This window comes from Manacus vitellinus, unplaced genomic scaffold (genome assembly GCF_001715985.3).
Source record: "Manacus vitellinus isolate BGI_N305 unplaced genomic scaffold, ASM171598v3 scaffold_59_pilon, whole genome shotgun sequence".
Lineage (NCBI taxonomy): Eukaryota > Metazoa > Chordata > Aves > Passeriformes > Pipridae > Manacus > Manacus vitellinus.
Genome location: NW_021940681.1, coordinates 1604487 through 1630076, shown reverse-complemented (window position 1 = coordinate 1630076; position 25590 = coordinate 1604487). Strand labels below are relative to the sequence as shown.

The 25590-nt window shown below is 38.6% G+C and overlaps 1 protein-coding gene across 3 annotated transcripts in view; it reads right to left on the bottom strand.

Moving 5' to 3' along the window:
• The window catches only part of SLC1A2 (solute carrier family 1 member 2), an 88653-nt gene that overhangs the window by 9284 nt on the left and 53779 nt on the right, over positions 1 to 25590 (bottom strand). For all 3 annotated transcript variants that reach the window (XM_018082025.2, XM_018082026.2, XM_018082028.2), the window contains exons 3-10: positions 25370 to 25522; positions 24496 to 24746; positions 20875 to 21034; positions 17690 to 17816; positions 14638 to 14871; positions 12544 to 12738; positions 8949 to 9083; positions 3286 to 3517 (exon numbers count right to left, since the gene is read on the bottom strand). In XM_018082025.2, coding sequence (XP_017937514.1) covers positions 3286 to 3517; positions 8949 to 9083; positions 12544 to 12738; positions 14638 to 14871; positions 17690 to 17816; positions 20875 to 21034; positions 24496 to 24746; positions 25370 to 25522 — 1487 coding nt within the window. The remainder of the gene's footprint in view (positions 1 to 3285; positions 3518 to 8948; positions 9084 to 12543; positions 12739 to 14637; positions 14872 to 17689; positions 17817 to 20874; positions 21035 to 24495; positions 24747 to 25369; positions 25523 to 25590) is intronic.

Below are 25590 nucleotides of genomic sequence, written 5' to 3'. Positions count from 1 at the left end.
CTGCCAAATACTGAGACTCCTGTTCATTTATTATACTGACTAGAAAACATTAGCAGTAGAAAAATGTTATTAAATAAATATTTTAGAATTTACTCCTTTCCATCTCTTATAGATTTCTCTGGGTTATTTCAAGGACAGATTACTTTTTTTAAATGTAGAAAGTCATATTTTTTTCAGTGGAATTCCTTAGCAAAGCTGCACAACTGATGCAAGGACATGAAAAATATGCAAGGTCTGAATAATCATAGACGTGTATCTATACTAACTCACCTACAATTACACCACCTTTAAAGAAATGGAAGAAAAGACATATTGTGAAAGTATTGTTCATCATACCACTGTAACAGTGTAGTGAAAGATTTTGGGTATAGCCAGATCAAAAATTCATAGTAATGCTATTTTTGTCTCACAAAAAGTACCACAAAACTTTGCTCTTTTCTGCAAAGATAAGTGCTAAAACTTTAAGGTTTAAGTATGGTAGAACACCTGTAGTGGCCTACCAACCTGAGTTGGTACTCACAGTAAACACTGTACGTTGCATTCCAGAAATCACTATAAATGAATTCATGTTTCAAGAAAGATATCTCCAGCCAAATGACTTAAAAAAATTAAAAAGGTAAAATGTCAATTTAACTTTACAAAAGTGATCTAGATCTTTATAATGTGAGAAAATATTTCATTTAATTCTAAATGGATGGCTTACTTTTTCCTAACTTACCTTGTAAGTTAACATCCTCAGCTTCAAATGAAAACTTAAAGACAGAGCTGAAATTCCCCATGCTGGATAAACTGGATGCATGGAAGCATTGGGACATGGAAACATGACAAAATGCACTGATTTTTGAAACAAAGTCAAGCTTTTTCTGAGATCATTGAAAGTGGGAAACATGCAAATACAGGAATGAACAGCTTATTCAGAAATGAAAATCACATAGAGTCATGTGAAATGTGGTAATAAAAAAAATACAAAAATATCATGCAATAACAACCATTCTACCCCCACATAAAGGTAAACTAATTATTAATTATGTACATTGACCATGCAAAATTATAAGGTACTAGTGTTATACATGGAGTATATTACAGAAAGTAAACAGAAAGGACATGCTAGAAGATTAGCTTTTCCATATCCTGATCAGAGTTGCAGTATGCTTTTCAACCCACCAGTGCATTTGACAGGATGAAGAGATGTCTCTTCAAATTTAACGGCTGCTTATTTTGAAGTCCCAAATCCTACTCTCTGTTGCTTTTGCTAGTCTAACACTTAGGAGCTGTACAGGTACTTCAACATGATCCAAACACTTTGCAGATGTCAGCATAGCTTATCAATTAGGTCATAACAACACATCCTTTTGGCAGCTTGCAGACAGACACATCAACAAGAGAAGTGATCTGCTCAAAGTCAGTTTTGTGCTCAATCCAGCAAAGACTGGCTCTTTCATGAGTCTAAAAGTGCAAAATGAGATTGCAAGCAGAGCAAACCTAAAATGGTTAAAAAGGACAAACACTTCTAGCTCATACATCCTTGGTCCAAAATTTTAATTAAAGGGTGTGCTTAGGATGACATAGTGCACTATTAATCCATGTTTTTGAGACAAGCTACTGCTTCAAATGAGGGAAATGATAAGAGAAACTGAAGGAGAAAAGAAAGTCTAGCAAATATTGATTGCATCAACTTTCTAACTTGACTTGGATCTCTGTGCAAACCTGAGAGACTGGAAGCAGACAAAATTATCAGTATTCAGTATCATGAATGTGATTCAAGACTGCTATACGGTAGCTTAATTTGTCTTAAATCCACTGAAATTAGCACAGTCTATTTAACTCAAAAACACTTTTCCAAAAATTCTAAAGGAAGTTATCCGAAAAAGGGGTGTGTGCATATGCTTATTTTTAATGAAAAAAAAAGCCTTTATCAAATGTTATATTTCTCTTCAGAGAGTTTCTTTCCCTTTTTTGAGAAATATAAATTAATGACAATTTTCGATTTCGTGTAATCATGTATTCTCTTTCCACTTCAGATTTATTTTTTTAATTTTTCTCATGGAAAAAGAGTGGGCCAGAAGAGAAAGGGGAGAGCCATGTCAGAATAAAATGTATGTTTTCATTTTTAAAAAATCATTTTACTGAAACCTTGGAAGATTCAGGGAAAAACTGAAGATGAAAGCTGGGTTTTTTTCTGAATTCAGTATTACTTTTCCCCCCTGGCAGTTCAGGTTTAGCCTACATTATCAAGAATGAAGCATTAGGAAAAAAAAAATATTCTAAAGAACATTTCCAGCCAGGCTAGAGACAAGTGAAAATGATAGAATAGGACTTATATTTTGAAATATATGGTGAGCTAATGAACTTAGTGCAGTCATTCACAGTTAGATACTGGCTCAGTTGTGGCAACTGGAAGATACAAGAGAATCTCTTTGGATAATTGGCTAAGGTGGGCCAATTGGCAAATTCACTGTCTCAAAGACAGTGTACGGCATCAGACTGGAGTGTTAATAAATTAAAAAAAAGACTATGAAATCAAAGGTTCCATCTTATTTTCACTTTCTTTCTCCTCCTTTTCAAAAGCTCTCTCCTGATCTTAAACTGCCCCATCCTAGTGGTGGGTTCTTTGTGAACTTCTAACCATTAGTCTCCCCACCTGTTTTCTCATTCAACTGGTGGAGTTCCCAAGCTCACTTTACTCTGATCAAGATGTTATTATTACTATTAATATCCCATGTTAGTTACAGCAAGGATTAGAGAGAGAATACAATGTTTGTGTCTTAATGACTCAAGAAGGAACGATGTGCGAAGCGAAGCATGAGCATGCTGTATGAGTGCAGGAGCATTCTGATGCTAAAGTGCATTCAACATGTCGATCTCTGAACAGCATATCATGAAGGCAGTCAGCAAGTGACAACAGCTGTATCTGAATTGCAGCTATCCTTCATTTGGGTTGGCAATTAAGTTCTCTGTTGCCATAGAAAATTAAGTAAATGTCCATAGAAGGTGATGCCATATTCTCTGCGTCTTGGCATATCCCATAATACGCTGCATCTTGCCTTTTGATATGTAAACAATGTACATGATTTTTTCCCATCAAATGACAAGTTTTAAGAAGAGTGCAAAAAAAACATCTTTTGAACTGCTCAAACACATTCAAAATGTCTGGGGTTCGTGAACCTTGTTGTCACATTGTTATTTGCAGAACGATTTGAAAAATACATGCAGGTTAAAAAATAAGATAAAATAAAGCATGCAGTGCTATATACATGTCTCAATATCCATAAATGTGAAAGGTACCTTGCACTCATCTACCATGACTGAGTTGTGAGCTGCAAAAACACATTGGTTTGAGTTGTTTTCCCTATGATTTTTCATGTCGTCATAGATCGACTGAGTCTTGGTCATTTCAATGTCTTCATGCCCTTTATGATGGGAATCAATGGTGTCGAGTTCTGCCTTGGAAAGGTGGTAGACAATGCCAGCACCAAAAGAATCCCCCACTACATTGACTGACGTTCTCATCCGGTCCCTACAAAAGAAGCAAAAGGCAGAGGCTGAATGGTATGAGAGGAAGAAAAAGTAGGGCATGGCAGCCCTGTTACTGTACAGTTACTGCACTTGTTTCAGGAAGTTAAGGTATCTGTTGAACAGAGAGATGGGAGCTTTCAAGGGAAATGAAAAAAGCTTGCTTTCCCAGGGGACTTGTTCAGACAGCGAGGATGTTCAACCTCCCATGTCCCAGCTGCTCATTCTCGTGGAGTTTGGCAAAGAATGTGTGCTAGATCACAGCCAAACTGCAGAGCAGCTTGACTGAGATCTCCCCAGTGCCTGCTTCTGGAGCTGGAGGTTTCAATGTCCACATACCACTGCCCTTTGTTTAATCAGAGCGCCGACCTTAAGGCAGCCAGGGAAAAGGATTTTGGATCTAATGAGCTGTTCTCCTTTCTGGTATGAATTAACAAATGGCTTCTCCCTTTACTCTGAGTGAACAAACTATGGGGAACAAAAATGCATGAAATATCTCCATAATGCTCAGGCCATTGAAGCTCCTCTCCTGGTACCATCTTTACAGATGGCCATCTGTTAGTGTGGCAGCATGCCCATTCACACTACTCCATGCCAGAGCTTGGCATATGAGCAAACCAAATATAGGTCATGGCCTACAAAATAATGAGCCTGTGACAGCATTTCAGTAACAAGTGCCCCTCGTAGGAGAGTGCCAACTGAGGCTAACGTGCTTAATTTCAAACAAATATGTTCATTGGTGCTTCCTGGACAGGATTTCATTGCATAGACATGCCAGCTTTCTGCTGTCTTGTCTTTAGTGTGGCTCTATCTGTCAACAGTGAACTCATGGTTGTGCATTTTCCCTGATTTCAAAATTCTGCCCCAAACCTGCCCAAAATTCTGCAAAAATGGGAGATGGGTCCTGCTATCTTTCCTACTGCAGGTAGGCTGTATTACATCTGTTGAAATAGTTTACAGTCTAATTTGTCTTTTCATATCTGAACTAAACATAAAACTCCTTAAACCCTTCTGATCAAGGTTTGCAACTTAAAGCAACTTACAGCAACTGAGTCTAGCTATGTCAAACAGGTCAGAGAAGTGATTACACTGAATAATTCTCAGAAGTACATTCATCAAGATTCATTTACACAAAATGGGCAGGTTGAACAGTGTGGACATTTGCCAAATGACAGAAAAGCCAGTATGTAAGACCTCATTTCCCATGACAGTGATTAATTTTAAAACAACCTTTCTTGTATTTCTAGTACCAGATTTATGTGACATCTCCTTTTCCTGTAGAACACTGAGAAAAAAAGAGCTAAATATGTAAACCTCAAGCTGATAAAGATTCATTATATATGCCTATTCGTGGCCATACAAACTTTTGAGCCCATTTTAAAACATTTTTAAATCTGCCTTTCTCAGCTGTGCTACTATAGTCCCATTCAAATTTCTCCTCCCTCTCTCAACATTAGCATGCCTACATATTTGGACTTCATGAAGTCCAAATTAACTGAAATAGTTAATTTTTTTTTTTTTTTTGCATCAAAAGAATACGCAGGGGGTAAAAAACCTCTCCAATAATCCCCCTGAGAAAGAAAGAAAGAAACCTATAAGAGGAAAACATCCTTCCAGTTTTGCTTCACATAAATGAAATGCTTCATACAGTTCTTATCCCATGCCTGTGAAGAGTGTTTTAAACCTGGTCAGAGAAGTTGAATAGGAAAATAAGACTTTCTGAGTGTGGATTTTAATTAAGGCCATCAATTACACTGAACCCAGCAATATAGTTCCACAAAAAGAACACCTGCTGAATTTTGAAAGAATTCATTTTGAAAGAATTTGCCGGATGACAGAGGGTAGTATAGGATGCCAAAACACCAAGATGGAGAGTACATAAATATAATTGAGGCACAATTCAAATTCTGAAAGGGTCATTTGAGGATATACTCGGGCTCATATACGTGTACCACTAGCCAAGAGATTCAGCAATACAAACTGCACACTGATGCAGAGCATGCTATATACTGCATGAGCCAAAGGAAACAAGTTCCTTTCAACAGAAAGGACAAAGTCTCAGCTGTAAGGAATCAACAGCAAAGTGCCACTGACCTCTTTTGGGCCAAAGAACACCCTAAGAAGAACAAAGGCAACTGTACTTACTCTTTTGTTTACACAAATCAATCAATTAATTCCAGGCACACTGGGACATGTAAACAAAGTAAATGGAGGAAGGTTGCAGTCTAGACCCTGTTCATAACAACCAGACATCAACCAGGTCTGAACAGTCTGAATTTAGATCTAAGCCAAGGAACAGAGTCAGAACTGAAGCAATCTTTTTCTGAGCTACAGAATGAAGGTTTAAATACCGGATAAGCTGTCCAAGCTAATTTTCCCTAATTCCTCTCTATTGCAAAATACCACTAATCTGGTACCACCGATATTTGCTAAGCTTGTCAGCTCACATCTGGAGAGTACCCAGCTTCTGGCTAGAGCAAAGTAAGCTTGTTTTATTCCATCTGTTGGCATGTGATTGCTGACCTATTAAATGTCACTGCTCTGTTGTGCTTGGTTTTAAACTGAGAGACTGTAAGAGTTGTGAAATATTGGTAAACTTGCCTGGTGAAAGAGCCTACGCTGGGTATGTATGCATGGGAGGGAGAAAGGTTGAGCAGCCTAATCTCTAGATATTGGAGAGACTTGAGAAGAAGTCAATACAGAAACCTTTTGAAGGCCAGAGTGCCAAGTTTAAGGACTTGATAAGAAGTTGTCTTTGTGCTATACCATAAATTGCAAATCATGTAAAATCGGTTTTGGTAAGACCACAGTTACAGATGGTGCTAGTATTGTAAAATCAATTGATGTTATGATATTTGCTTTCATCAGAAATACTGAAAAACTCATAGAGTAGAAAATTTTTTAAAAGCTTTCTTTATCTGAAATTCAAATGTTATAAAAGAGCTATTCTAAATATTTCTACGTGGTGGTTGCATTTACACATAGGTTTCAGAAAAGTGGCTGGAATTGGATCTTAACTTCTATTAACTTTCTATTCTACATTCTGTTAGAAATACTGCTGCAGTGTTATTTAATGACCTAAAGAAATGGAAGAAGACAAGGTTTGTAAGTAAAGAAAATACTTTTTTATGACATTTCATTTCAGATATTCTTTAGGTCTGGTTTGTGTGTGCAAAAGCTTGCTCAAAAGTTGGCTTGTGTGCCATTTCTTAAAATAGGAATGTCAGCAGCATCATTTTTAATAGCTCATTAGATCATAGGGGCTACCACAACACAGCCACTTGAAGATGGAAAATAAAGCTGTTACTTGTTCAAAACAGGTTAATAAGCACAACACTTCCACCAACAAACAATGTTTTGACTTTGCAGCACTAGTGGTATGACACAGAGCTTTCAATCTCTTTTTTATTTCTTTTCCCCTTACCTTTCAATTCTGAATCACACTGCAATTGCACTGCTGACTGTTAGGCCAGAAGGATCCAAACCCAACTGTTTGGGCTGAAAGCTCTTTTGCATACCATTTATTTTGGAAAGACACCTTGAAATATTTCTTTCAGAATTGTTGTCCTTCTTATACATACATTCATCACTGCTACAGCTCCACAGTACAGAAATTTTTATTTCCTAAACAGGGTTGGACTAGACAGTGGGAACAATGCTGCTGAAGCTGAGAATGAAATGCAATACCTATCAGTGGATCAGAACTGCTGATAAACTTACATCTCTGAGGCTTACTGGTGTGGGCAGAGCTTCTCAGTGCACAGGATTATTTTAAAAAGACATTTCCCTAAAAAACCCAAACAAACCACAGGCTCCTTTTACACATCCTCCTACCAGCTGCAGAAACCTACCTATTTGCCTTACTTTGAGAGCCAGGAAAAGCATATATTTAAAATATATTTTTATATATTTTTTATCTCCTCCTCCCAGCTGCAGATTCCCATGCCACTTTCCTGTTTTCAACTATGACTTCATAAATATAATAAACCCACAGAATATCACCTTTCACTATGCCAGCTGTACTCTGCCAGCTGAATCCTGTCTCATTTCACCATTCTGTATCATGCTATCACACTATTCAGTTATATATAAATTATGTAAGTCAACTTTTCCCTTTGCCTCCTCAAGCTGTAAATTCCTCTTTCGTTTTTCCCTGAAGCAGAAATCAGAGCTGCATTCTATTCTTTAAAACTTTTAGTGACAGATATAGTAGTAGATCCAAAATACATATCAGAGGATTAACTAAGTTCTTGAGTTTTTCTCAATAAGCCACAAGATAATTATAGAAAATCATTTTTGTATTTTGACTTCACATTCTCAGCTCCGTTATTTCTTCTTGCATAATTTTAGTTGTTTATCTGGGACTGAAAGCTACCAGAAGCAGGCAGCTGAAGTTGCTAGTGTAGGAGAAAATGCACAAATAGTACAGTTATACTTACATCTCCCCTTCTGGGCACCATAGCTGGAATGACAAAAACAAGCGTCTTTACTACTTAAAAGAATACTAGGGGAGAGATGGCTGTTGACCAGAATATACTGTGCTACAGCAGTGCAGGGTAATACGAAAGTCTCTAAAGAACCCAGGACAATTTAGAGGACTACTGAGTTCCTTTCAGCTCTGCACAGGTGACAGAAGGATATTCAAGCTGTCAAATGACAAAGAAAGAAATGAGAAAGAATGTGGCTTGGCATATCCTCTGTCTATATTTACAGCCTCTGTATTCAAACATTGAAGACCAAAAGCCTTGGAAAATTACATGTGGGTTAGCTCTTTCTTGTTGGAGGACCTGCAATGGCACTGAAGGACTTTGATCTCAAGTCCTTGGAAATGAAAGCCAGTCTTTCCAGTTTGAGGGATCTGTCAGTAAAACAAAACTAGAGAATTACCTTCTTTCTTTCAGTTGGCATTCTTATCTGTCTTTGGTTTATGTCCTGACTAGAACAGACTCTTCTTAAAGGTATTTTACTGTCTTATATATGAAAAGAAACTGACTTTTCCCACTATGAGTATAAAAAATTTGATACTACAAATGCCCAAATCACCCTGTGACTTGCTGACAAAATCCTGATGGAATTTGCATTTTCAGCATTCATCCTTCATTTAAGACCAGAACTATAAGAAACAGAAATACGAAAGCAAAGATCAGAAAACTGCTCTTGAGTGATGGGAACGCATACCTAGGAAGAAGAAAACATATAAGTGTGAGCTCACAAGTCTGACAAGAAGACCCTTGGCTCACAGACACTGACTTCAGCAGCTCTCTAATAGTTTGTAACAGTGGAGAAGCTACTATATTAAATAGCCCCTTTCCTCCTTTGATTTATCTGTACAGGAGAGTCTTATAGTTCTTTGAAATCAATGGCTGAAAAGCATTACAGACAAGCATTACTTCACCACTTTTTCTGCACGAAGCAGTGGAGTCAGCACAACTTACAAAAGCCAGTCAACAGCAACAAGCAAACTGATGTCCTGGGTAGGGAGACCCACTGCAGTAAGGATCAGCAGCATAGTGACAAGTCCCGCGCTGGGAATACTGGCAGCTCCAACACTTGCAAGGGTGGCAGTCAAACTGCAAAATAAAAAATCAAATGGGAGAAGCAGGAAGATACACTTTGAAGATACACTTTCATTGCAAAATCACGTGATCATTAGCAAGGTCATATTTTTAATGAGTTCTTCCCATAAAACAACAGCTATATGATAAGTCACAGAAAGCTCAGGCCATAGTTTTCACTCTTGTGTTTCTCTAAAAATATTTATTAGGTCAGGCCAGATCTATAGGGTTTTTTCTGAGAGTTGTAAGAGGGTTGTCTGGGAGTTTTAAGTACTGTAAGCTAGCTATGACATTCAAATCTGTGTCCTGGTGTTTCCTGAACTCTACCAACACATCCAGGGTTTTGAATTCTGAGTTTTGATCATCCAGACATGATGAAGTTTGGTGATGATGGGTTGAGTTTTCAGGGTGGTTAATTTCTGTTTATTTATGTTACTTGAAGACTGAATTGTGAGTTAAAGGCTGAGAGAAAGTGGTTATTATTAAACACAGAAGAATAAAAGTCCCAGCATCCAAAACTCACAAAATACAAGCCAGTGGTGTACCAAGCCTAGATACGAATCACCCTAGATGAAAAAGCAAAATTGATCTGATTCTTTCATAAATCCAAACCTGTGTTTGTTTTTGCCTGCTATACTTTGATGAAGGTCAGTAAAGTGAATGTCTGAGCTTCAAAGGCTTGTAAAAATACAACACAGACTATAACAAATATCAACATCATTGGGCAGTCCTATGAAGAATGGACAATAAATTTGTCAGAGAGCTAGTCGAGGGGAGAAAAACATGGAAGAGAAGGAGAAAAGGGAGAGGGAGAGGAAAGCAGAGGAAGAGGGAGAGGGAGAGCAAGAGGTAGAGGGAGGGTAAATAAAAAGGAAAAGTGGACAAAAGGAGATGGAAAAAGGAACAAGAAACTAGGAAAGAAAAAGTTATATCTGTGTTTTTAAACACAGAGATGAGTAACATGGTTGCACTTCTGTGGGTGGACCCAACAAATCTGAAAGTGCTTCCAATACAGAAGCAGGGGAGAACAGACTCTGGGGGGGAAATCCTGGACCATTAGCCACAGAACTAATCTGTGAGGATGTTAGCCTGATTTAGAGCTGGCAGACGCTGGCTGGCTCGATCTGATCCAGCTGACAATCCAGGGTGCAGTGTGTTTGTCAGGTGTTTGGGTTAGAGTGCAACTTGGCCTGCTAAAAACCCAGATAGGTCCAGCAGGTATGCAGGTAGGATGCTCTGCTCTGCTGTCAGGCTCTGCATGCAATGCCAGCTCCTCAGGCACTTCCAGCCTAAACTGGTGAGGGATTGCTTCCAAGCTCAGTGAGGAAATACTCCTGCCAACCTTCCCACAGCAGCACTTACAGACCTGGAAGGGAATAAGCTAGAATTGTTTAGGACTACACAGAATCTGGCTTAGCTACAATTTCCAAGATCACCCTTTCCCAAAAAATACAGGAAATCAGAGGAACTACACGACCAATACGAAGTAACTACAGCTGGTCAAAGGCTAATTAGGCATTCATGATTTTATGTCTGGATCATTTGAATATTCTCAATATCACAAAGTGGATTGTTAAAACCTAATAACCTTCACTTCATTTGTATTGTCTCCTCAAGAGATAGTTCTTGTCATATCGCTGTAACAAAAATGCTATACTGCATGAAGAGGACACCCAGTGGTTTTCGTACAGATAGACCAAAGTTGCTGCCTGGTTTGTAAATGTGAGTATCACAGCTGGCTACATCAGCCTTGAAATGGTGAGATCAAGAAGAGCCAATTGGTCAGGTCTCAGAAAGGGAGAAGAGGAGTAACTCAGGTTCAAGGCTACCAAATCCCTTGGACAACAGCAGATTCCTAACTTGAAATTCCCTCGTCTTAATTTAGTTAAGTATGTGGCATCTCTGAAATGTCTGTTTTCAGTTTTAGGAACAAATATGCATCATGCAGGACTAGCATCTGCCTTTATTAGAAGTAACCTTGAACCTTTTACAAACCTTGGTTTTACTATTTCAGGGGTTGGGGCAGGAAATAAAGAAATGGAAAATGTGGAGCTAGTATAGCTGGGCAAGAAACATAGAATTAGATATCCCTTTGCAGGAGTTTCTTTAGACTTAAAAGGGTTTAATAAAAGAAAAGTGTGTGGGTGAAAACTACAGGAAGAAGGCAGACTTGACAGCCTTCACTTGCGGTTTCCATTTTAACTATTCAAAATGTTAGACCTGCTGTCTTCATTAAGTTTAAACTCCCTTAGAGTAAACAGTCTTCAATCACTCTTATCCTTTTTTAATGGATACTTTCTTTTGTCCTCACAGATATTCAGTTTAGTCCTAGATAAGACAATTTGATATGAAAAGACTACAGTTAATATTTGCTGGGTTAGAGATAAAAGGTCTGCAAGTATCCAAACCATGCTACAGGCAATCTCATCATCAGGATGGGCTACTCTCAGTTCGTTTTATCTGTTCACCAGAGTCACAGAAAAAGTACAGGCAAACATAAATATATGGACAGATATTTTAGATATACTTTTTTCTTTGGTGTATATAAACACATCATTCTAGAAAGTATATGACTTGTAGCATCCCCCTACACTAAAAAAAAAGCATTGCATTGGACAGAGAATGCTGTATACTACAATTAACACTGTATCCTGGGCTGGTTTTGGCTGGGGTGGAGTTAGTTTTCTTTACAGTGGCTGGTATGGGGCTGTGTTTTGGATTTTGCTGAACACAGGGTTGATAATATAGAGACGTTGTTATTGCTGAGCAGGGCTTACACAGATCTAAGGCCTTTTCTGCTTTTCCTACTGCCATGCTGGAGAGGCAATAGAGGTGCATGGGAGGCTGGGAGGAGACACAGCCAGGAGAGATGACTCCAATTGACCAAAGGGATATTTCAGACCATAAGACATCGTGCTCAGTCACGAGGGGAAGAAGAAAGAAGGGAGGACGTTTGAAGTGATGGCTTTTATCTTCCCAAGTTCCACCTGATGGGGCCCTGCTCTCCTGGAGGTGGCTGAACACCCACCTGCCCATGGGAAGCAGTGAGTTAATTCCTTGTTTTGCTTTGCTTGTGTGTGCGGCTTTTGCTTTCCTTATTATCTTTATTTCCCTATTATTCCCTTTATCTCAACCCAGAAGTTTTGTGGCTTTTACCCTTCTGATTGTCTCCCTGACCCCACCAGTGGGGCAGTGACCAAGTGGCCACCTAGGGCTTGGTGGCTGCCTGGGGTTAAACCATGGCAGTTGTCAACTGCAAAAGTGTAAAACAACACTGGTGTGCATCAAAGCTGCAGATGATAGAAAAGGCCTGTCACCAGAGAACCAGGACCTATGTACAAAACATTCATTTGCATATCATTATTAAAAATCCATGGATTTTATAGTGAATCCAGTAGCTGAGAAGACATCCAAGCCAAAGCACACACATTTTACAGTCTGTAGAAACAAAGCCTAGGAGCATTTTTGAACTGACCTCACAGTAACTATCTGGCCTCCATCCAGGTCAATTCCATTCATCTGTGCTATGAAGATGGCAGCCACAGCTTCATAGAGGGCAGTTCCATCCATGTTAATAGTTGCTCCAACAGGAAGAACGAACCTTGTTACACGCTTATCAATGCCGAGATTTTCTTCAAGACACCGGAATGTGACAGGTAATGTTCCAGCACTGAAGGAGAGAAAGCAGAAAAGTAAAGAAAACATAATTACAATCAATATAACACATACCCATAAGGGAGCAAAGTCAGAAATTCTATTACCATCGTTTACATTTTCTACGTCCACTTTCTGCTGTGATTCAAGCCTTTTTTAGGTGATTTTTAAATTAAACCTACATTTAGCTGGAAGTGGGACTGAAGCCAAAACATGAACATGACTTGAAGCAGCATGAGAGCTTGAGAGAGCATGGATAAATTTTTCAGACTCATTTACAATTTATTTTTTGCATTTTGTTGAAAAATACAAGTACCAGATGTTTTCTGACAGACAGACCTATGAGTATAGGGACAAGTCTTAAATTCCTTTGATTGTGAATTTGCTCTAGAGGGAGAAATTTGTATGACATTACAGACTGAAAAAGCTGGGCAAAAAGATACATGTTGTACCACCGGAGGACAGGAAGAAAGGACATGAAATACATCTGGAAGATAGGAAAAGATGCAAAAGATGCCTGGAAGAGGGGAACAGCTCTTTGCACAGATTCACAGTGCTTTGTTTTTGTGGGAATATTTCAGTCTATTACATTCACTTGCTCAAAATACGATACCTTCATCAAAAAATACTGTTGAAGTGGAAACTCAAACACTTCAATGAACAAAAGCCTTAGTTAAATTGTAATTTACTAAAACTCCTGGCCAGACTATATCTCCTATATTTCCACATTGTTTCACAGCCATAGAATTGCTGCAGCTGGAATGTATCTCTAGAGGTCACCCATCCCAGCCCCCTTGCTCCAGGCATGAGCAGCCAGGGCAGGTTTCCCAGGACCATGCTCAGACAGGTTTAGTGTACCTCCAGGAATGGAGACTCCACAACTCCTCTGGGCAACCTGTGCCAGTATTCACACACCTTCATAGTAAATCTCAGTAAAAAGAGTTTTCTTGTGTTCAGATGGAATTTCTTGTGTTTCGGTTTGTGCCCACTGCTTCTCTTCCTGTCACTGAGCACCACTGAAGAGAGTCTCACTTCATCTTCTCTACAGTGTCCTGTCAGACACCAGTAAGGCCCTTCCAGAGCCTCTTGTTCATCAGGGGAGAAGTTATTCAGCACAGAGGTTTGAGTAGACCCAAAGAGGCAGATGAATTACATTTCTTCCAAGGTATTCTTGAAATCAAGAGTGCTTGATTTTCTGGTGGTCAGCTTTGAACTTGTCTTTTTGATTTTCAACTTTTTAATTAAAATGGATGATGAATTTTTCTTCAGAAATAAAACATTTATTGAAGAAAAACATTTTAAGATATGGTATTTAACTGAAAACTAATTTCAACACAAGATCTACTAACTGCCCCGATGCAAAGCACCAATTTTTGATTTTATTGTATTACTGAGAGCTATGTTACTTACACACTTTGTTGTGCCTGTTCTGTGCATTAAGAACAAGTATAAAATGTTCAGTTTTTCAATGGAGTGCCATTACTCTGCCAAAATGGATGAAAGAACAAACTGAGAGGTTTTTTCATTTCTCTCTTGAAACCTAGCACTGTTTGGTTTTGGTTGGTTTTGTTTTTTTTTTTCTTGAATGTAATGAGACTGGTCTTAACATGCCTTCTAAATAAACAGAATTATCACTTTTTCCTGGCTGAGAAAACAAGCACAGAGTTAACACAATTTGCACAAGTCATTTGGTTAATACCAGAAAAGAAAAAAAGGTAGCTTTACAACCTCTTCAAAAAATCCTGAAGACATGTGGTATTTTGATTTATTTCAACATGGCTGGATTCAAAGTAGTTTTTATTCAATGGCATAAAATGATTTTTGCAGTGAAGGTCAGAACAGCGGATGTATTATGTCTAAACAGCAGCTAATAATCGGCTAAAAAATAAAGCACACTGGTATTTCTCAGGTGTACCTGGAAGCTGTGCCTAGTGCTGTGATCCATGCCTGGAAAATCCCAGCAAGGAATGAAAATGGGCTTTTCCTTGTTATCACAAAGTAGAGCAGAGGCAGGAAGATCCCTCCATGGATGAGAAGACCCACAATCACAGTGACCATGTACATGCCGAGTTGTCTAGCAACTACTTCTAAGTCCTTGATGGCAATGATTTTTCCACAGATGAGGCAAGCAATACCCAAAGGGGAATACCTGGAAAAAGAAAACAAGCATAGACAGAACTAGTCTTTGCAGTGTAGTCATAAAAACCGTGCTCAACACAGTACAGACTGGAGAAAGAGTAGGGAGCTCTGAAGCTCAACGCTGAGGTGCAGATCAGGAATTGAATGGAAATTCAATGCATAGTTTTCACATCTTTTTCAAAAATAATGTCCATCTCCAGTGAATTCCCCATCTACTTCATTTTTCATCCCATCAAATGGAATATGCATTTCCTGAATAGTTTTGCATCCTGGAATAACACTGTACAAGGATACTACAATGTTACTCAGGCTTGGATCATTACAAAGAGTGGTGTAGATTTGTTCTCAGTACATAAGTTTTACAACCCATTGTTTATATGGTTTCAGGGAGTTGCATTATTTACTTCAGATAAACTATTTGCTGGAATGAACCGCTTATATCTTGAAGGCTACAAATGTTTCCATTATGTTCTTTCAATAACTTGAACAAATGTTTTTTCGTTTATGGATTCTTCATTAATTATGTCCTTTTGTTACTTTGGGTAGGGGTTTTGTCCCCGTAATCATGGGATTCCCTGAAGACATAAATGGAACTTTTGAATAGGATGATAACGGTAGCATAGATTGGGAACAAAAAAAAATTGAAATGAATGAATATTATTTAAAATACTTGATAATCAGCTACAGTGAAACATACTTGAAAGTACATGGATAGAAATCAATATGTATACCTGCACTGGTAAAAGTTAGTACATTATATAATTTTAAGTGAGATTCACCTTCTCTATCTCTTTTATAAAAATTGGGAGAAAGTAATGTAATGTGGAGAGAAAAAAATACCTTGAAAATAAATAATAATGTATATTTTCAAAGGTGATTAGTGATTTGGATGCTTAATTAAAGACAATACAAAGGAAACTGACTTTCAAAGCAAAAGTGCTTCCTGTTTTCTGTTAGAATATCTCATGGTCTCTCAAACAATGTGCCCAAAACATGGAAAGCCCTCAATCACTTGAAATGCAAGGCCAGCTGTTATACCAATTATCATACAATGCCACATTTCAGTGAACTTGACGAAATACAATTCTTATAAAGAATTACACACTGTCAGAGCCAGATGTCTGATTTGTTTTATGCTTGTGTAGCAATGCCATGCTCCTGAGGGTTTGTAGGTGCCACAGGAGTTACAGCTGTCTGTGCAGAGAAATGAAAAATCAAACAAAATGTAACTCTGCATAAAGAAGTGCATTTTTCTTTATAAAGACACATAAAACCCACTTGCTTCAGGCCACAACAATTATTTTAAAATTCTAGACAGAAATGAACAAGGGGAATTCCTAACATCAATTTCAAACAAGTGGAATTCCCAACATCAATTTCCTTTTCTCATGAAAAGAGTAACAAAAAGCAAATCAGTAAAAAATTAATATTTACAGTGAATTTTTTGAAATTGGAATGATTTCCTGCCACTACAACACTGACTACTAGAGAAAATTTATACTGTAGGCAGGGTATTATGTCTTGGGTCTACCAGCTGGTGCTAAGTGAAATAAGAGTAAATTCTAGCTTCTGGAGTGAAGTATAAACTCTCTCTCTCTAGAGTTGAGACCAGTAGGTTAAAGCAAATATTGAAAGCTTTGTGAATAAAAAACAACTGTAGTTTTATGCAGCAAGATCATCTACAGGAAAGCAGAAGCATAACAGGAATGCTTTAAGTTATTGCTTTAAGTCATTGCTTTAAGTTCTTTCTTTTATTCTACACATTTCTGCATTGTTGTTACTATCTGCATCACTCTTGCATAACAGTCTCCCTTTGAAACACTGATGATGCTGAAGACTTGCACTTCAGGCATCCTGCTCTCTTTTCTATAAACGGTGCCCATCTAGAGCTTCAGAGAAGAGGCCTTGTAACTTAAGAAATCACTTCCAGGAACACCAGGGAATCACAGGCAGCAATGAGCCATGATACATGCATTGTATTGGAGTGGCTATTTCTGCTCTCAGAGACCTAGGAGATATGAAATGCAGTAGTACAATGCCAAACATACCAATACATTTTTATGTTCTGAAAAATTGTTTTTATGTGATATGGCCATGCTTGGCACTGCATACAAATAGCTCTGGGGAAGTCCTCGGAAAAACACCTCAAAAGAAAAAAAAAAGGGGGAAATCCCCTACAGTGGCTCAGTCTTAATTTGGTAAAGTCAATTCTAAGTCAGGCCCCATTATTATGAATGGGTACACTTTGAAAACAGGACAGATATATTCCAGTGACCCCATTACAGCAAGGTTGTGAGACACAGGTTCTGCAGAAACTATGAGTGGAGGGACTACACATCACTGAAAACTACTGGAATGTTATTTGGTGGTAAAATATTTTTATTACAGAAAACTGTAAATAGTGTGTGTGTGTCCAGGCTTTTTTGTAATTGTACCTCCAAGGTAATATCCTGGGATTATGCTAACCTCCCAGGAAGATTGGGATGTTCTTATGTGGGGCATTCTTGCTTGTTTAGGTGTCCTTCTGTATAATGGACTTCCATAGCCAATGTGGCATTTGAAGGCCTTTGCTGGTACATGTATGTCTTGTACTTCAGTAAATGAAGACCAGAGTATCTTCAGAAATATTTCAAATTGGGTACTAAATAGTCCTCACTAAATAGAAATACTGCTGCTGTGGTTATAACATACTTGTCAAGGCTTTAAAAAGTCAACTATTTAATTACATTGTTTACTAACAAACTGTGATCACTAAATGCTATATTAAGGTTTTATGAGGGATTCCTTAAAATCATTTTTTGTTCTATAAGTTAGGACTTCAAACTTACCACATGATCATAGTTACTAACTTCATTACAATCTCATTCAGGATGTTGAAGAAATCCACCATCATCTTGGCCTGGTCTCCCATTTTCCCCATAGCAATGCCAAAAGCAATAAAGAATCCTATCAAACCTACAAGGAAAAATGGCAAGACAAAAAAAAGGTACGTAAACCCATGGTTTTTAGGAGTTTTTTGCACCTAGTCAACGTCTTGATACTACATGCTGATGAGACTTCACTGAATGAAAGAATGGGTGAGTTTGGAAGGGACCACAGTAGGTCATCTGGTCCAACCTCCCTGCTTAAGCAGGGTTGTCCTAGAGCACATTGCACAGGATTTCAGAACTATAGGATATTACATGTCTTGGGATTTTTTTAATATTTACTCACTCTCAGCTACCATAATCAAATTCAGAACATCTTTGATTCTTCAATATTTTACTAAATTCCAACTTCACAGGACAGCTATGGTTTTATTGGTGTTTTTTTCCTGAATTAACCTGATCATAAAAAAGTATGTATACAATAATCTTCTCAGCACCATGCAACTCTTAGAAACCTCATAAGCCCTGGTGAATGGGAGAGGTAACACACTGCTATATCATAACTCTGTTGTTAAAACAGTTACTAGGAACCAAGAGTGTTTTTCTCAGGCTTTACAAAAGTCCCTTGACAGATTCAAGTGAGTGAATTCTCTCACTGACAGATTCAGTCTAGTGAGTCCTGGAGTGCAGGGAAAGGCAAAAGTAGCCCTGAACATAATTTTTGCAGTCCAGGAGTATTCCAGTTAAATGAAGAAGTTGGAGGTAGGAGTAAAGGTAAGCATTGCATTTTAAGCTTAGCCACAGAACTCCAAATAAACAGAATAATTTCACTGGAACAGGCTATCAGTGGATACAAAATCATAGCATTCAATACGAGTAACATTTGGCTCCTAAATTTAAATGCTAAGGTGTGAATATCTGGAGTATTGGACTATCAGTGTGAAAAAACAACAGAGTGTATCTGTCACGTGTTACTTTGGAGCTGTGTCTTCAATGCTAACCTTTTCCATCCAGCAACTTTCAGTGGTCAGAGTCAGATTATTAATCAATACTGACAGATGGTTTGAATCTTCAGTCATCCTTTGAGGGTAAATTTTCATTCATGATATTACTTCAGTATTTAACAAATGTGTAAACAGCAGGGAAATTCCTAAGGAAAAACCTACCACGACTCAAAAGCATTCAAGAGAAGGGAATTTGACCTACAAGTATGCTGGGAAAAGACAGGCTGTCCCATACCCTCACACTGGATTTAGTAACCAGATTTTTTTCTTTTTTTTTTTTTTTAATCCAATTTCCTGGATGTAAAGTCATTCTTTAGAACCAAGTTATCTCCGTTGAGTCACTTGAATAGGGAAGTGAAGCATATATTTGTGTGCCACAGAGCGTAAAGAAATAATTAAAAGCTTTTCAGATACCAACTTACTTCCTGGAATCCAGAATCCGCATCAGAAAATGTTAGTAGGCAGGTTTTTCTGTTCATTAATTCCAAATGAACTGCTGTGTTAGTCATAAGACTAAGATTGGTTCATATTTGCAGGAATTTGCCTGGCTTGTACAGTTTATGCAAACTGGATGGCAATTCCCCAACATTTTCACTTCTTCATTCAAAATTGAATCACACCAAACCAAACCAAAAAACTCTGCAACATTTGAGAGTCATTGGTCAAAACACCACAGAAAATCCCACACCTAAACTGTGTATTTATTTTCTGTAGGAAGTATTCAGCCTTCTAGATCTTTTCTTATCCATGAAGAGCCTAAACAAAATAAGTCTAGCATTAAATATAGTGATATAGTGCATCTCTCATGTCAGAATGGTTGTTTCATTTTAATGCATAAGCAAAGTTCCAGGAGAGAAGAAAGCAGGTGAGGGTAACAGCGGAGGCAATGAGCTTCTGCCTCACACATGGTGCAAAATGCCAACTTGCAGCTTTGAAAGCAAGTGACTCCTCTGCCCACAGATGCTGAATGCAAGGAAGAGCCGTGAAGGCAGGCAGGACACAGTGGCTCTTGTGGAGCAGGCTGCGTCATAGACAAACAAGACCAGCTTATTGATACTACCATCTCCCCTATGTCTAAGCAAAGCAGCCACTGCCAACCAACTCACCAACACCTAAAGAAGCTCTGCACACACAGCAGCCACTGTCAGCAGGATCTGTTCATCAGCTGTAAGGAGTCTGTAAGGGGCCATTTGCCCTTAAAAGGTTATGGTCTAGTCGTGAGAGAAAGCAGTAGATTAGGTACTGCCACATTCTGTCCCACTTTGAGGACACACAGGTGTCGGCCTCAGCCCTGTGGACATGCTGTCACAGAGTAGCTTCAAGAGTAGGTGTGCCAATGAGGTTACAAATTGAGAGCTAATTTGTTACTGACTTCACCCACATCCAGAAAATAAAATGTTGAAGGAGGAGCTTTCCTCTTTGGGCTGACAAAACAGTGACTCTAGGCATAGAGGAGAAAATAGAAGTGGTGCACCAGCTATTTGTTTCCCGTGTGCTCCTGCCCCAGTCTGAACAGTTGTTTCAGGAAAGGGTGGGAGATAGGCAAAGTCTTCCTACCTCCCCCACTTGCTGGCTTGTCCAGACAAGATGGCTTGATGGCATTTGCAGCTGGTAAAGGTCAGCAGTCAAGATGAAAGGAGGAGGGAGTTGTGACTCAGAGATGTGTCAAGCCTTTCTGGGATTTTTCTTGGATGGTGTGGTTCACACCCCACCTCTCACTTCAGGCTCTGCCTCAAGCCAAATTATTTCAGCATGCCCAAGACACCTACTGGAAACAACTTAGCTCAAATTCATCAGCGGGTGTGTGAAGCTCTCCCCCATGCTGTTTTGCCAATATGCATTAGGATTAGTCTAGATCGGCTCTTCTAGGATGAAAGGGTATTTTGGGTACCTCCTACATGCTTTGCTACTGTACTCCAAGTCATAACTGCAAAGCTGCCAATACAGAACAATTCACTTGATTGTTTCTGTGATATACTCATCTCAGAGACCAATGGGCAGCCAGTAGGTGATAACACTTGATGATTATTTGGAGAGACTAAACTTGCACTGAACAGCAGATCTGACAACACTGATCAGTCACAGCAAAAAGCTTTGTCATACATATGAGGTACATATTTGACAGGTAAAAAACTTTCCTACCCAGGACATTCATGCCATCCTTAAATTCAAGTCCCTTCTTAATGACCAACTGGGCTTCAGGTGGTGCTGTCTCATTCACCATAGCCAAAGCAGAATCAGTGACATTAGGTGGCTCTTCAATGGGTGGTGGCACCAGCACTCTCTTGGTGACAGTTTGGATCTGAAGGCAATAAAGAGGGAGGATGAGAATGGAAACAGATTGAATACAATCCATATGATAAATAAGAAAATAATAATAAAAACAGCCTGCACTTGAAATTCCAGGAAACTATATTTTTAAAGGATTAGACATGGCATTCCACAGTCTCTTATCCCTCTTCCAAAAATAAGTTTATTTTTCAATAAAGTGTTACAAAGTCCTGGGGGTCTTCTTCATGACTCTAGTGTGAAAAGCATGGCAAATACTCGTTCCTTACCACTACAGTGTAACATTTTACAGACAGTTATTTCCTTTTTCCAGATGGTTCACAAAGGGTGCTTCATGGATTGCATGTTATATGTTGATACCATTTGTTCAGCACCAAAGGCAAGAGCATCTAAGATCAGTCATGGCAGCAACTCTGCAGTAAAGCTTGTTATTCAGGTCTGCCCAGATCAAAAATCTAAGAATAAAAAATTTAAGACATTTCCAACACTCCTCTTACAGCTTTTGAGCTCTTGACTGCAAGAGCTCAAAATGGAATATACAGTCCCCCAAGCTCTCTAATTAAAATATTGTGAGCAACAGATAACAGAAAAATTATCAGTGCTCCCAGACAGAAACCTGACCACCTCATAAAAATAAGACATCAGCATCTGAATGGATTTAGACCCTTCTGGCACATGAAAGGCAAGGTCAAGGGAAAGCTGGGAAGGAATGCTAGGTGGAGAAATGGGCTTGAGTTTACAGCTAGGTAAAAAAAGGGAGGAGGGAGTGGAAAGAGAGAGATCTGTGACTTGCTGCTTTTAGAAGGGATGTTTTCCTCCCACTTCACATCTTCACCATTTTCTGCTTCTTCATGGCTCTGGGACAGGCAAAATGGTTTGGACACTGTGACTGCCTTGCCATGTTTTCCCACCCGCTCCCTACTTTTCTTGTTCCTAGAAACACGTTCAAGCAAGGCAAGAGAAACGGTGCATTAGCCTTCGAAAGTACATTTGCACCTCTTTCCTGTTGAGATGAACATTGAAGTACTATGGATGATGATCCAGATTCAATCCATATAGTTAAAACCTTATGGTTTTAAAATACTTTACATCCCTCCTCTCAAAACCTGCTGTTTAAATCTGGAGAGGAGGATATAGACAGAAAGCCTATGTAGCTTTGCACGAGAAAAATGCTTCTGTTGTCCTTAAACAATCCAACATTCTTGCATGTTTATATTTTTGTCAGCGTTCATCTGAGGGATGCTGTCAACAATATTTTTTTATGTGAGGTATTCGGAATGTAAGAACTGAGTCACAGAAATTAAAACTATACACACACTCAAATTCCACTACAGTCACTTAAGTAAAAGGTCTTCAGCACCTCTTTGCACAAGGCCACAGTCACTAAAAATGCTGAATCTAATATAAAGCTTAGATTCTGACAACAACGTCTGAGGCTAGAAACACCATTAAAATGTCATAGTCATATTTATAGATAATAGTGTCATGGTTTTTCATGGCACATAAAGTCTTATCTCTGCTAGAATAGCAATTTTCATTTTAAATTAAAACTTTCTGGTGGACCATACTAAAATTCAGGAGACATTGAAATCCAACGATGATTCAGAGTCCAGTTTGTAAATGAACTGTTTCAAAACTTCACATGAATCTCTTCATCGCTTTCTGCCCGGTCACAGTGGAAGGCATATTAAACTCCCACACACACTGTACAGCACCACTGTTGCACACCCTTCAGAACCATTCTTCTCAGGATTACTGCAAAACACTTCTTCCTCCTAAGGCAACCTGGAAACACTGAATGTTTATGGAGAGAGACTGTATAAATGTAGAAAGAGAAAATATATGCTGATACCATGAAAAGCAGTTAATTTTCCTCCTAGAGAGAGATTCAAGTAAAGCCTAACTCCTTACTGAGGAGTTAAGGGCTAAGAGAGGCACAAGTTCCATCTAGAAAGGAGTGTGATCTACTTTGCAAAAGAAATGTGGCTTTGTGGCAGAGGTTTTCACTAGCAACTAGTTTGGAATCTGATAAAATCAAATTTTGGAAAGCAAAAAATCTCAGAAGTTTTTTTGACTAAATTGAAAAACAATCAGGGAAATGGTGATCCATAACTAGGGAAGTGACCTGAACACTGGAATTACACACACTGAAAAAACAGTATTAAGGTTTTAAGAAAACTATCTGACACAGGTAGCTTAATTCTACTTTCCACTGGTTTTTGCCCCTCTGTTGAGATATTTGATCAATTTCAAGTGACAAGAAATTTAATTCTTCTCTCTTCCACAGCTCAAACAAGGGGAAGGAAGAAAAAACCCATAAGCATCCTGCTTTCCCTCACTTAATTTTGCAGAAATACATTTCACATTATATGTGATGTTTAGCCACATGACTGACATTCCCATGATGATTTGGAAATATTGAGAATGTTCTCTTTCTAAATCCCCAAGGATTATGTGTTTTCATGTGGAAGTCCATGTAAGAAGTGAAGCAATCCAAGCCCTTTTGGCAGCTTAGGTTACCCTCTGTTTTCCCACTCCCCCATGGCCTATTCTCCCTTCCCCCTCTTCTCTTCATTTTATTCTTTTGGCCATAACCACAGCACCAGCAACCATGCCATTTCACAAAGGAACACTTAAAAACAGGTTTGGCAACAAATCCTGTTACATAAAAAAAAAACAAAACAAAAAAACCCCACCAAAACAACAAACCAAAACAACCCTGAAACCAAAACCTGTCTGCATTACTTCCAAACAATTCAGTTGTAGGAGAAAAGCAGCTTACATACAAAAAATATGCTTAAGCAGAACTTAGGAAGCATACATTTTTCATTTATTTTACCTTTCAAAGGAAAACTGTTTTGATTAGGCATTGGTGAAAAGCTTTTAGATAAAATCATCTAATTACCTACTTACAGAGCCAGCAACACATGGGGCAAGCATCTTTCTTTCCCAGCATGCTCCAAACCTGGTGTGGTGGAGCCACCTGTAGGGTGGTCAGCCACGTGGCTCTGTTATCTCCACCTAGTCTGAACTCTAACAAAGCGTTAGAGGTTAAGAGAGGTTGTGTTTCAGGGCTGGCAACCAGCTGGAATGAATATCATCCATGTATTCCAAACAGGGCACTGCAGAACCATCAGCTCTGCAACTAACAATGAAGATCAAATTCAACCTGGGTCAAAGATCAGCCCCAGGCCAGCTTTCATGACCACAGGTACCGTATAAAAAGCACAGAAAAAAGTTAAGTTTACTTAATAACAAAATAAAAATCATCTTCTTTAAAAAAGCTCTATGAATTTAAATAACAACTACAACCAAAGGAGCTGTAAAAAATGTTCTTTCATTTACCTGCTCAAGACTTCAGACCTGTATTCCTCCTTGCATCATCCGATTCACCTAAACAATGACATTAACTCTACAGACAACCCTGGTAAGTGAAAGATGTGAAGAATGTTACCAAGGAGTAGAAGGATTTACCTGCTGAAAGCATGCTTGAACTAGATTTTCAGGGAACAAGTTTCGGATCAAATCCAAGAAAGCATCCAGACTAGATACTTCATCATTCTTCTTCCCTTGACCAAGTTGTTTCTTGAGTTTTGGATTCCCTGGATGGATGGCTAAAACCAAAATCACACCCAGCACAGCAGCAATAATAGTGGTGGACATGTAGTAGACCATGGCTCTTGTGCCCAGTCGGCCACTTGCTTTAGCATCTAAACCAGACAGTCCTGCAGGTGTTTTATTTTAAGAAACAAACAAATATATTGACACTCAATATCCAATTCAATAATTATAAAATAAAAACCTTTATAATTTTCAAAATTTAATGACTGCCTACAGGTACTTACTTTTGTTCTAGTGAAATTCTCACCACTAGACAGATTCTCCCTGTAGTTCTTATGTGAGCAGTGTCTACTGTTAATAATTTATAGAGAACCATTTAAGATCCCATCTAATTCCAGACATTGCAGGCATTGAAAAATAGAGAAGATATCATTCCATTTTTTGCCCTTGATTGCTGCAAACTGGTCATGGTCTGGTTGACACCACATCTTCAAGAAGGTTATGCTTACTAGTGTTATGCCATCTTATTTGCAAGGTCCAATCCAGGAATTATATCAAATGGCATATTAAGAAATTTCTAATAGTAGTATGTGTGCATGTGTTTGAAATTAAATTCACTGGAGCATATACATATTAAAACCAACTAAGTTATTCAGAAATTAATTCTAAAATACACACCTGCAAAATACTGACAGGATCACACTACTGTTCTTCCTACACCACAAAAAGCAAACCAGGTGATATCTGTAGAAAGCATCTTAAAGTATTTATGGCTAATAGATCTTACCTGTGATTAAACTGGAGATAATTAAAGGGAGGATCAGCATTTTTAGCATCCGCATAAGTATATCTCCTGGGAAGGCTATTAACATGATGATGTCAGGGTCAATAGGTGTTGCTAGACGAAGAAGACCCCCACACACTGCACCCAGGATAACACCTGGGAAAATAATAACAAAAAAGAGCAGGTAAGTAAGTATAGCTGAATGTGCATTGATTATCCAGAAG